Source organism: Bos javanicus, chromosome 16 (assembly GCF_032452875.1).
Source record: "Bos javanicus breed banteng chromosome 16, ARS-OSU_banteng_1.0, whole genome shotgun sequence".
NCBI classification, from domain to species: Eukaryota; Metazoa; Chordata; class Mammalia; order Artiodactyla; family Bovidae; genus Bos; species Bos javanicus.
In genome coordinates this window covers 32,118,453-32,131,966 of record NC_083883.1, presented here as the reverse complement: position 1 = coordinate 32,131,966, position 13,514 = coordinate 32,118,453, and the positions used below count along the sequence as shown (strand labels likewise).

The window sequence follows — 13,514 nt, the reverse complement described above, 5'->3', positions numbered from 1 at the left end:
AATATTTCATAGAAATAAGGGGTAATAGAGCCAGAAGGGGCCTTAAGATGATGGAGTCTTAATACAACCCTCCTTTGTGTAACAGATGACATAAAAAATCAGAGAGGAAGAATGCCTTGCCCAAGATAGGTACACAATGGACTGGAATCCAGCACAGAAATCAAGCATTTTTTTAAAAATAATAATAGAGATCTTCTTGGCTATTTTGAGGATTAGTACACAGATATTTCAATTTGCGCACAATTCTTAAAATCTGAAAAATCATGTCATTGTGATTCTTTCCTAAAACAGTTATTCTGGTGACTTTCCAGCTTAAAATTTGAAGGCAAATTTTTCTTAATAGGATATTAAGTACCAGCATCTTCAAATATTGTTAAGTTACTACATTATAAATTTCACTAATTCACAATTTAATATCATATGGCACCCTACTCCAGTACTCTGGCCTGGAAAATCCCATGGACTGGGGACCCTGGTGGGCTGCAGTCCATGGGGTCGCTGGGAGTCAGACATGACTGAACGACTTCCCTTTCACTTTTCACTTTCATGCATTGGAGAAGGAAATGGCAACCCACTCCAGTGTTCTTGCCTGGAGAATCCCAGGGACGGGGAAGCCTGGTGGGCTGCCATCTATGGGGTCGTACAGAGTCGGACACGACTGAAGCGACTTAGCAGCAGCAGCAGCAGCACACTGTATATTAAAATTTTCAGTTTTCTTTCACAGTATATTACCAAAGTTAGTACAAAAACTGCACTACCATGACCAAAGATGTTAGCATGCAATTCTGACAGGGACAACCAAGACAAGGGATTTTCTTTAGGAAACGATTCTACTGAAAACAACACAGGAATGGAAGTTCAAATGTTCAAGACACAGTAAACATACAATGTGACTTCAAATTGCCATTTAATATGCTTTGTATTATAAGATATAAAAAATAATCCCCATCTATGGTATGTTAAGTAGACATTCAAGACAATCAAAACCTCCTTATTCAATATCCCACTATTTTCTGGTTGTACCAAAAAAGTAAAAAAACAGAAAATGTTTTTACCTCTTAAAAAAACCCTTGCAAGGGGAGGGAGGGACAAATTGGGAGAGTAGGATTGACATATATATATATAATCACGTGTTAAATAGATAACTAGTGGGAAGCTCAGAGAAGGCGATGGCACCCCACTCCAGTACTCTTGCCTGGAAAATCCCATGGATGGAGGAGCCTGGTAGGCTGCGGTCCATGGGGTCTCGAAGAGTCGGACGCGACACGACTGAGCGACTTCACTTTCACTTTTCACTTTCATGCATTGGAGAAGGAAATGGCAACCCACTCCAGTGTTCTTGCCTGGAGAATCCCAGGGGCGGCGAGCCTGGTGGGCCGACGTCTATGGGGTCGCACAGAGTCGGACACGACTTGAAGCGACTTAGCAGCACCAGCAGTGGGAAGCTGGTGTAGAGCACAGAGAGCTCTGCTCGGTGCTCTGTGATGACCTAGAGGGGTGTGACAGAGGGGTGGGATGGGGGAGGGGTGGGAGGGAGGCTCCAGAGTGGGGGATATATGTATACATATAGCTGATTCACCTTATTGTACAGCAGAAGCTAATGCAGTTATGCTCCCCCCCAAAAAATTTTTTTAAAAACCCTTTACACTTAAAAAGGGAAAGAAGTAGAATTCTCTTCTTAAAAATGTCTCCAGAGCTTCTAAAAGTCTTGTATTTACAAATTATTAGATAAAAATATTCCTCTGAGTCATGCCAGAAGGGAGACAGGGGCCACTGATATGACATAGCAGATGATATTAATCAGACAGCTTTTTTCTTTCCTGTTCATCAGAGGCTAGACTTGCTTCATTTTTACTTTCTCCATTTTCTACAGGTAAATCTTCTTCAGTTTCTTGCTTAGGCATTTTGGCCAGTTTTCCCTCTGCTCCCTTTTTCCCTTTTGTGTGCACTTTTTGGTCTGAAGAGTATCCTTTCCTGATGCCTCTGTGGCTTCATGTCCACATTTTCAGGAACAGGCTTAGCTGACAACCTTGCCCATCTCTTGGGCTCCCCATTCGCCACGCCTTTGGTGGAGCTGACCCTCCCCTTGGGCGTCATGATGGTGGTGGGGCAGGTGTGCGCTAGGTACCTGTGGGCTACTGGGCACCAACAGCCTTCCCAAAGCCAGATGCTGCCACGCCTCCTGCCCGCCAGTACTTTTTTGATGATACAGCTTGGCCTGCCTCTAACACAATATTCATAATGGTTTAAGTTATATGTCAACTTGACTGGGTCATAGGGTGCCCAGACATTTTTCTGGGTGTGCCCATGAAAGTGTTTTTGGCTGAGATTAACATGTGGATAAACTGGCTTATTAAAGCAGATTGTTCTCCCCAGTGTGAGTGGGCCACACTCAATCAGTTGAAGCCTTGAATAGCACAGAAAGGCTGACCCCACCACTAGTAAGAGCGAACTCCTTCTCCCTGACTACCTTCTAGGTAGTCAGGATTTCAATTTCTTCCTCTCTTTGGACTCAAACTGAAATACTGGCTTTCTTGCATTGCTGAGCCTACCAACTTTCAGACTGTAACTTAATGCCATCAGCAACCCTGGGTCTCCTGCCTGCCGACTGCAGATCTTGGGACCTGTCAGTCCCCAATAATCACATGAGCCAAATCCTTATAATCAATAAATCAACCTCTGTCTCTTTACATGTGTGCATGCATGTGCACACACAAACACACATATACACCCTGCTCATTCTCTTTCTCTGGACAATCCTAATATTATCTCAAACTTTGAACTCAAAGGAGTAAAGAAAATGGTCTTAATGGATGTGATAGACACTACAGATGAGCTACCAAAAAGCTATTCACAACTTCTTCTCCCTTGTCTTCTTCTAGTATAAAGGCTGAAAAGCCAAAATTCTGTTTCCTCACCTCTTTTACAGCTGCAGTAGTATGTGACACAGCTCTGACCCATAAGATACAGGTGGAAATCCCCAGGAGAGTTTCCCTTTGTTCTCTGCCTTTTATCACCCCTTATTTTTCCTGTCTAGAGCTTGGATGCAATGACTGGGGCTTGGGGGCAGCAGTCATCCTGGGGCCATGAAGACAAAAGCATATGCTAGGGCTGTCTAAGGGGGAAGACAGACGGATTCTGGGTCTGTGATGAGACCTTCCAGTAGCTGCTCTCACGTTGGGCTGCTTCTCTAGAATTACTGAAAAAAAACATATTAGTAAAGCCAGTTTTCTTTGGGTTATCTGTTATTTGTAGCTAAACTCTTTCCTAACATATTATTTCATCCCATATTTCAACTATAACAATAAGCCAAAAACGAACATGACCTGAGTTTTAATCAAATAATCACTCAAAAAAACAATTGAGGTCTGCCATACAGATGGCATGTGCGTTTGCATGCACAGTCATTAAGTCATGTCCGACTCCTTGAGATGCTCTGGACTGTAGCCCACCAGGATCCTCAGTCCATAGGATTTTCAGGCAAGAATACTGGAGTGGGTTCCCATGCCCTTCTCCAAAATGGCAGGTAAGAGGCACTAAATGCAACAGCCTTCCCATCCCCAACCAAGGATGCTGATGGGACTCTAGCTTGCTCCCAGCCATTCCAGGTTCAACTCTGAGGAGGAATTCCAGGGGATCTGATTCCTGGAAAGCTTGTGAATGGCAAAACGTAAACACTAAAGTAGACTGAAGCTTGGGGAGCTATCAGCAATGGATCCAACTTTCCCCATTCCATTCATTTATTTCTATAATCTATGCTTTTTCTATAACTAATGCTTTTTTTTTTTCCTATATGACGGGCATGGTTATGGCAAATTAAAGTATCAGACTGATCAAATTAATCAGAGTGTTTTCATTAATTCAAGATGGTGCTTGATTCAGAAGATACATCCTATTAGCAAAACTTACCATTAACTGTTTTTTTTTAATTGGAGGATAATTGTTTTACGATATTGCATTGGTTTCTTCCATACAACAACATGAATCAGCCATAGGTATACATATGCCCCCTGCCTCTTGAACCTTTCTCTCTATAAGCTATTTTTAATGAAAACCAATCGTGATCATTGATTTCTGCATCTTTAGAGTGAGCTTATGCTCTCTTCTTATGGAGTGAAAGCAACTACCTTTCTCCACTGATGTGGGCACCAGAAGCCACAGGTAGTTGTCATACAGTGGAAGGAGCACTAGGTTCATCAAAAGATCAGTGTTTGAGACTCGGTGCTACCACTTTTCCTTCATCCTATCCCAGAGGCACAGCGCTGAACCTTTCTGGGTTCTGTTTCCTAATTTATGAGTCTTAAGTTCCAATGAGATAATGATTACAAAAGAATTCCAACAAATATAAAACACTCTACAAAAGTAAGAGTTCATTAGACAACATGATTGTGTGCAAACTAAGAGTAAATAGGTTCAGTGTAAGGCAAGCATATGAGTAATGTGAGAAAAGTTCATTTATTATCTTTATGGCATTTATTTTGACTCTCCATTTCTCAGAAAGTAAAAGTTGCTGGATAAGGAATCTCCATCTGATAAAGTATTGCAGCAGAAAGGGTTACAGGAGGAACTTTAAAGAAATAAAAACTAGATAAAACTTGGTGTATTTACCACTGAGCAATAACTGTTACCACTCATATCTTAATTAACCCTCTTGCTGTAGGCACTCTGGCCTCCAACATCTTTTCAATTACATGTTTTACACCCACATTCCCTCTAGACTCCATAGATTGTTACCTGAGATTAAACCTCTTGTTGCCTGGTGGTTGATAAGAGTCCCAGGAAATAAAACATATGCAGCACAATGTATTATTTTATTTACCTTTGTTTCCTATTATGCACTGAGAGTCATTCGCTTTTGGGTTAACGGGAAATGAAAGCAGAGTTCTCTGCAAAATCATGGGGATATTGCCTGGGTGGTGTTTCAAGCTGGTTCCATACCACATACCTTGTCCTGGGTTTGACATCGGAAACAGTCACAGTCAAAGCAGTACTGGCCCCGAAGCTGCTTCCTGCGCTCCTCGCTGGTCATCAGCATATCCAAGTAGCAGATGGTGAGCTGCGGAGGCCAGAGAGAGGGAGGCGTCACACGGCTGCCGGGCCCACCTTCTTTAACAAAAGGCTATTACATCAAATTGTTAAAGTAAAATGTGTTTTAGTTTTAGTTACATACCAGAAAGTGTGAGGAGATGCTTCTTATAGTCTCTCCACTCAAATAATCACATGTAAAATTTTTTAAGGCATTACCTTCCAGTCTTTGTTAGGTATCTCATGTATTTAATATTTTAAAGAATTGGGCTCATCAACTCTGCACTTTTGCACATTTTATTCACTAAACAGAAAATATCAAGAGCTGTTATATGTTTGGTGTTAGTAAGTTTTGGTAATACTTTGTGTAACCACTGGCAATTAATCCTGGCAATCAAATGGATGGCAGATTATGTAGCCAGATCGCTCTTAAATCCTACTCAATTCTATAGCTGCTTCATGGAACTTAGGCTCAACCACATTTGGACTGTTGGAAATGAAGAGACAGTTCTTTCACTTGTGAGGATTTAAAAAGACGGAACACTTTCCAGATAGGGAGAATTTAATGTCAGGATCTGATCACTGATGAAGGTACCTAACTTGACTTCCTTGAACCCTTTTAAATATAATAACTATGCCCTGCCTTGAGTTTTAAGACAGATTTTTCACTCTCCTCTTTCACCTTCATCAACATTCAAAAAGCTAAGATTATGGCATCTGGTTCCATCACTTTATGGCAGATAGAAGAGGGAAAAGTGGAACCAGTGACAGATCTTATTTTCTTGGGCTCCAAAACCACTGAGGACAGTGACTGCAGCCATGAAATTAAGAGACACTTGCTCCTTGCAAGGAAAGCCATGACAAACCCAGATAGTGTATTAAAAAACAAAGACATTACTTTCAGACAGTGAAAGCTACGGGTTTTCCAGTAGAGTGAGAGCTGGACCATAAAGAAGGCTGAGTGCCAAGAACTGATGCTTTCAAATTGTGGTGCTGGAGAAGACTCTTGAGACTCTCCTGGACAGCAAGGAGATCAAACCAGTCAATTCTAAAGGAAATCAACCCTGAATATTCATTGGAAGGACTGATGCTGAAGTTGAAGCTCCAACACTTTGGCCACCTGATGTAAAGAGTTGACTCACTGGAAAAGACCCTGATGCTGGGAAAGATGGAAGGCAAAAGGAGAAGAGGGCAGCAGAGGACGAAATGGTTAGATAGCATCACCGACTCAATGGGCATGAATTTGAGCAAACTCCAGGAGACAGTGAAGGACAGGGAAGCCTGACATGGCGTTGTCCATGGGGTTGCAAAGAGTCAGACACGACTTAGCGACTGAACAACAACGTGCCTTGCATCGAATAGTGAAAGACCACAGGCGAGAGGGCACACTTGAGGGACTTTCCAGCTTTCTCTCTAGCCCTAGCTTTTCACTTCAAGACACAGGTCTTTATGTAAGATCAAGATGTTTAAACATTTCTTAGACCTCCTATCTACTGAAAGTCTAATTCAAAACATACAAAATAGAACTCCAGATTTCCCCAACCTTTCCCTCACAGCTGGAACATTCCCAGTCTCAGTAGACATTAATTCATCCTTTGTGTTATCCAAGTGGAGACCCTGAGGTCGCCCCTGATTTCCCTTGCTTCCACTTTCCCCACTCAATCCACTAGGACACTCTGTGGACTCATCCGTAGAAACACATCCAGAGCCACTCATGTTCCACCTTTTCCTCCTGTTCCATCCTTGTCTGAGCCATCATCATCTCTTGCCTGTAAAATGCAAGTCTCACCAAGCATCCCTGCTTCTCCCCTGAGCTGCCCGCACTCCGTCCTCTAAACCAGACTGATTCATTAAAATGTCAGTTGGATCAGATCTTTCCTCTCTTCTAAATGTTCCAATGGCTCCTCCTTTAGCTTAGAGCAAAAGCCAAGTCCTTACAACGGATTCTCATAACACGACTCAAAGTGTGGTTCTGCAGCGTGGGTTATTGGTCTATGTTGAAGTGAGTACAGAAATGCAAAGGAAACATTTAGAAATTTTGACATCAATCTGGTAAGAGAAATTTTATGTGGCTCTAATAATAAAATATTAGGCTCTTATTTTAAATTCACTTTTCTAGCAATTCGTTTTCATTAAATCTTATAAAACTATCAGCTGACACTGTAATAAGGAAAAAAACAATAAAGAAACTGGTCCTTCATCACAGGTGGTGGGGGCAGCAGTGGCTTCATAACAGGTCTGTTCCTATCTCCTCTCCCCTCCTGGCTGCTTCAGGCAGCACAGCCCCACCGGCGTTTCACACACACACACACACACACCCTGCTCATGGGAGCTTCCTCTGCCCTTCCCCCAGATCTACTATGACGACCTCCCCCAGCTCCTTTGAGTTTCCATCAAAACTGACTTTCTCACTGAGGTCTAACCTTACTACCCCATTTATCTGGCTACTCCAGCTCTTTAGTTGCAGCACGCAGGATCTTTAGTTGTGGCATGTGGGATCTAGTTCCCCGACCCAGGGCCCCCTGCACTGGGAGCTCAGAGTCTCAGCCACTGGATCACAAGGGCAGTCCCCTTACCGCCGTATGTAAAATAACAACTTGACTCCTCCCTCACCCGAGCACTCCTACTTTCCTCATCCTCCTCTAGCTTCCCTTTTTCTGTACCAGATCAGCTAGTGACACACTGCATAAATTACTTCTTTATTTGCTTTTATGTGTAGAAGTAATTAAGGGGGGGTTGCTGTGTGGTGGGGGAAGAAGCGGGTAGTAAAGGAGGAGGAGGAGGCAGGATTATCCACTGAGGAGAAGACAAACACTCCCTAGAGCGGAACATGCCATGTGGCTGTCTGAGACTTAAAAGAAAGCATCTCCTGTCTACAAAGCCTGATCTTTCCAGTCTGACAGCATGATGGGGCAGGGGAGGCCATTCCCTCACAGAAAACATGGCTTCGGGAGGCCTCGTTAAAGCGGTCAGTGGGGAAGGACGTCAAGTTCACCCTGGCCATCACCAGGGTGACAGAAGCCACAGCCTCAGCTGGCTGGCCCTCTATAAACCTTTCCCATGTGAGATGGCTAAAACATGCTGCTCCACATGCAGAAAACAAGAGTGCCTGTCCTTAAGGAATGTACACTGACGTTACTGAATATCTACGATGTGCTGGGCACTCACTCACCAGTGAAAACCAGCCTAGGTCTTAGATCCATTTGGGAATTGTACCCAAATCTATTGACTCAGGCTGACACTCTTTTTACAATAACATGGCTCATGCCTCTGTGGTGCTGGGTGGGGGAAGAGGTTGGGGAGTAGAATTGCATCATGTGGGGTCTTCCTCCGTTGCAGCGCATGGACCCTCTAGCTGTGTCGTGCTGGTGCCAGAGCGGGTAGCCTCAGTGGTTGTGGCACACGGGCTTAGTTGCCCGTGGCAGTAGGATCTTTCCAGATGAGAGACTGAACCCATGTCCTGTGCACTGGCAGGCGGGTTATCAGAAGAGTCCCTACGACTCTAGTTCTCCATCCAGCCAAATGGCTCTTAGTCATCAGCCCCAAATATCAGGATTAACCAGTAGTAGTTATTGGGTGATTACAATGTGCCCAGGGTGAAACAAACAAATCCAGGGCCTGTCTCACCAGAGAAATATGCTTGACAAACTTGAGTTTTTTACAAGGGCCAAAACTCATGAGTGATCATTCCAGCCAGAGAATGGGCAGCAGGAGGCTAGTTATTTCATTGAACCCCAATAGAGAGACTCCTACAGCCTCCCTCAGTAGCCTGTAACTGCCTGGAACCATTACCTGGACTGTGTAATGATCTTCCACCTAGCCTCCCTGCTGCCTTTAGCCTATAGCACATCTTCTAAATTGCTTTAAAGGAGATCTTCCTAATGCTCACATTTGATCGCATCATTTGTCTACACAAAGTTCTGATGATTCCTCCCTGAATACAGGATGAAGGTACACAAGGCTTCCCAAGCTGATTTTCTGTCTGCCTTTCTAACCTCAAAATCTCCCCCTGTTCCCTTTGGTGATTTAGTTGCTCAGTCACGTCTGACTCCTGCAATGCCATGGACTGTAGCCCACCAGGCTCCTCTGTCCATGGGATTTCGCAGGCAAGAATACTGGAGTGGATTGTCATTTCCTTCTCCAGAGGATCTTCCCAACCCAGGTTTAGAACCTGGGTCTTCTGCATTGCAGGTGGATTATTTACCCTGCCCACTACCATCTTCCATAATTATGTATATGCAACATAATTATGTTGAAACAATGTACACCCTGCAATGTGTATGGTGTTGACCTTCACCAGCCAATGAATGCCCTTTTACCCATTCTCAGCCTATTCAGAACTCTCTCCTCCTTCAGGCACGGCTCAAACAGGACTCCTCCAATGAAGAATGGCCCATTCTTCTTGGGCCTCTTTCACACCAGTGAAGTTTGCAAAATACACTATAAAAACTGAATGTCTCAACAGTGAAAACATTTTTATCCATAATTTTTTTGGAAAAAAAATCCAAATTACTAACTAGTGATGGCAGCTAAATCACTTTATCAACCAGAGCTAAAAACCTTTATCAAAGACTCACTGAGTCACCAGTTTTAATGGAGAACCTGCTCATTCAATATAGGGCTCATTTAGCAGGAACATATATCTGAAACTTTGCCATTGATCAGTGGATGTTTTAATGGCAAAGAACAAGATCACATTAAAATATTAATGCTACTGACCGTAGCTTTGCCATTTTAGTGTAGCTCTTATGGAAAATGCAGTATATCATTTCCAACATTAGAGTAATATCACGAAAGATATTTGCTGGATATTGAATTTGTTGCTTACTTGAAAATTTCAAGGCAAAATGAATCCCTTTTACATGAAGCCCATCTTCTCATTATGTATTTCTGAGTGGATAATAAGATCAAATTAAAATTAAACTCTGTTTTCATTTCTCAAATTACACTGTCACAATTATAAATTTTTCGAATACTGGCTCTGAATTGAAAATAGACTTTGAAAAGTCCTTCCTTTCCTAGAGTAGGATTGACATATATACACTGCTGCTGCTACTACATGACTACTGCTAAGTCACTTCAGTCGTGTCCGACTCTGTGCCACCCCATAGACGGCAGCCCACCAGGCTCCCCCGTCCCTGGGATTCTCCAGGCAAGAACACTGGAGTGGGCTGCCATTTCCTTCTCCAATGCATGAAAGTGAAAAGTGAAAGGGAAGTCGCTCAGTCCTGTCTGACTCTTAGCGACCCCATGGACTGCAGCCTATCAGGCTCCTCCATCCATGGGATTTTCCAGGCAAGAGGACTGGAGTGGGGTGCCGTTGCCTTCTCCATATATATACACTACCATGTATAAAATAGCTAGGGGGAAGCTGCTGTATAGCACAGGGAGCTCAGCTTGGTGCTCTGTGATGACCTAGAGGGGTGGGATAGGGGATGGTTAAGAGGGAGGCTCAAGAGGGAGCATGTAGATACATACACATACACACACACACACACACACATACATACATATGGCTGATTCACACTGTTGTACAGCAGAAACTAACAATTTCTGTTAGCAAAGCAATTCTGTGTGTGTGTGTGTTCACAGTCACGTTCGACTCTTTGTGACCCCGTAGACTGTAGCCCACCAGGGTCCTCTGTCCATGGGATTTCGCGGGCAAGAATACTGGAGTGGGTTGCCATTTCCTTTTCTATAAAGCAATTATACTTCAATAAAAGTAAATAAATACAATCTTTAAAAAAAAAAGAAAAATCCTTCCTCTCTTTAAAATCAAACTTGAATGCTAATCATGTCTCTGGTCTTTGTCACAACCTTGTAGCCAATTTTCAAATTCTGCTAATTCTCAGTTCAGTCAGTTCAGTCACTCAGTCGTGTCTGACTCTTCGCGACCTCATGAACTGCAGCATATCAGGCTTCCCTGTCCATCCTCAACTCCTGGAGTTTGTTCAAATCCATGTCCATTGAGTAGGTGATGCCATCCGACCATCTCATCCTCTGTCATTCCCTTCTCCTCCTGCCTTCAATCTTTCCCAGTATCAGGGTCTTTTCCAATGAGTCAGTTCTTTGCATCAGGTGGCCAAAGTATCGGAGCTTCAGCTTCAGCATCAGTCCTTCCAATGAATATACAGGGTCAATTTCCTTTAGGATTGACTGGTTTGATCTCCTTGCAGTCCAAGGGACTCTCCAGAGTCTTCTCCAGCACCAAAGTTCAAAAGCATCAATTCTTCAGCACTCAGCTTTCTTTATGGTCCAACTCTCACATCCATACATGAATACTGGAAAAACCGTAGCCTTGACTAGATGGACCTTTGTTGGCAAAGTAATGTCTCTGCTTTTTAATATGCTATCTAGGTTGGTCACAGCTCTTCTTCCACAGAGCAAGTGTCTTTTAATTTCACGGCTGCAGTCACCATCTGCAGTGATTTTGGAACCCAGGAAAAAGTCTGTCACTGTTTCCATTGTTTCCCCATCTAATTGCTACAAAGTGATGGGTCTGGATGCCATCATCCTAGTTTTCTGAATGTTGAATTTTAAGCCAACTTTTTCACTTGCCTCTTTCACTTTCATCAAGAGGCTCCTCAGCTCCTCTTCACTTTCTGTCATAAGGGTGGTGTCATCTACATGTCTGAGGTTATTGATATTTCTCCTGGCAGTCTTGATTCCAGCTTGTGCTTCATCCAATCCAGCATCTCACATGATGTACTCTGCATATAAATTAAATAAGTAGGGCGACCGTATACAGTCTTGACATACTCCTTTCCCAATCTGGAACCAGTCCATTGTTCCATGTCCAGTTCTAACTGTTGCTTCTTGACCTGCATACAGATTTCTCAGGAGGCAGGTCAGGTGGTCCGGTATTCCCATCTCTTGAAGAATTTTCTACAGTTTGTTGTGACCCACACCGTCAAACGCTTTGATGTAGTCAATAAAGCAGAAGTGGATGTTTCTCTGGAACTTTCTTGCTTTTTCTATGATCCAACAGATACTAAAGGAGTCATGTGCATGTGTGTGAGCATGCATGCTCAGTCACTGAGTCGTGTCCAACTCTTTGACACTATGGACTGTAGCCTACCAGGTACTCTGTCCATGGGATTCTCCAGACAAGAATACCAGAGTGGGTTGCCATTTTCTACTCTAGGGGATCTTCCCAACCCACAGATTAAACACATGTCTCAAACTCAGGGATCAAACCCTGCATTGGTAGGGGAATTCTTTACTACTGAGCCACCTGGGAAGATCAAAGGAGACACAGTAAGACACAACTGCCCGTGCTCATGAAGCTTGTCGCTGAACGGAGAAGTCACTAAAAGAGCCAGAATAAATGCCAAAGAAATATTAATAACCACTCTAAGAGAGGTCTCAGAGAAAAAATATCTTATAATTTGAGAAATTAGGAAACACTTTATAGAAGAGATGATATTTGAGCGGTAAAAAACATTAAGAAGGTAAAACGGTGGGAAGACAGAGCCACTGAGCACAGAAAGTGTATAATGGTAGGAAAACATTTATTTTCTGAAGTGGTATAAAAAGGACTTACGGGGACAATTCTTTCTGTTGAGAAGCCGTTTTGATAAGGACTGTAGGGGGAAATATCTGAGTCTACAGGGCAGATGCTGAGCAGAACTACTTTGTGTGAGGCAAGAAGGATTTGCTTGTTGCTCCAGAGATGGAAAGTGAAGGACATGAAATAAGCACTAAAAGACGGTGTTTTTCAACTAAATGAAAACTAACCAAGGAGAATAATTGGCAGACAAGCCTAGAAAACAAGATATGAAGAAATTTCTCTGTTGTTTCTGGGAAGTCCAACTGTTTCTCATAGTGTTCCTGTATGCTTGTCAAGTTACCTATTTTTTTTTTTAATTTAATAAAACAACAACATTATCAAAAGGCAGCCATCGCTCAGCTCCCAAACTAATGTTGTTGAAAATGGATAGCAGTCCCCTTCTTCCCTGGCTTGAAGTCACACATGGTCTAAGGAAAAAAAATCTAAATTCCACATATTGTTGACAGATATCCCCATGTACCTACTACACCAATCCTAAACACTGGAAATTCAATTAAGTGGCTGATAAGAGACAGCTTATTCAGTTGCAACTCAGTTTGGAGGCAGTCTTATCAAAGCCAAATCCCTGTCTACATAAAATATGGTGCCTCTGAGTTTAGGCTTTATTGGCTGAGTGCTGCATAAATGCAATAAAAGCTTATGATAGTCTGTTTTCCTTGCAATAAATATCCACTTTAGCAAATTGGAAGGTAGAGGGAAACTGGGTTCTAAAAAACATAAATATCTATAACCCAGAATTCAGAGTAGGCACTGGCTCGGGTTCAACAGTGCTGGAGTAGCCCATTATAGCTGTCTTATGAGTCTTCGGACCTCTGAGAAGGGCCCTTATCAAAAGAGGCTGGCTGGGCAGCCTGCAGAATGGAAAGGTCAAGGGCAGTTCAGTGCTGGAGGTCATACTTCCTGTCCTCTGTTCCCTTCA

At 43.0% G+C, this 13,514-nt stretch overlaps 1 protein-coding gene and 1 pseudogene across 5 annotated transcripts in view; both read right to left on the bottom strand.

The window, feature by feature from the left end:
- The window catches only part of SMYD3 (SET and MYND domain containing 3), a 746,369-nt gene that overhangs the window by 148,227 nt on the left and 584,628 nt on the right, over window positions 1-13,514 (bottom strand). For 4 of the 5 annotated variants that reach the window (XM_061382446.1, XM_061382448.1, XM_061382450.1 and 1 more), the window contains one exon: window positions 4,946-5,056. The exons of the other annotated variant lie outside the window; for it this stretch is intronic. In XM_061382446.1, the coding sequence (XP_061238430.1) occupies window positions 4,946-5,056 (111 nt within the window). The remainder of the gene's footprint in view (window positions 1-4,945; window positions 5,057-13,514) is intronic. 5 annotated transcript variants of the gene reach the window in all.
- Window positions 680-2,447, bottom strand: LOC133227670 (non-histone chromosomal protein HMG-14-like; annotated as a pseudogene).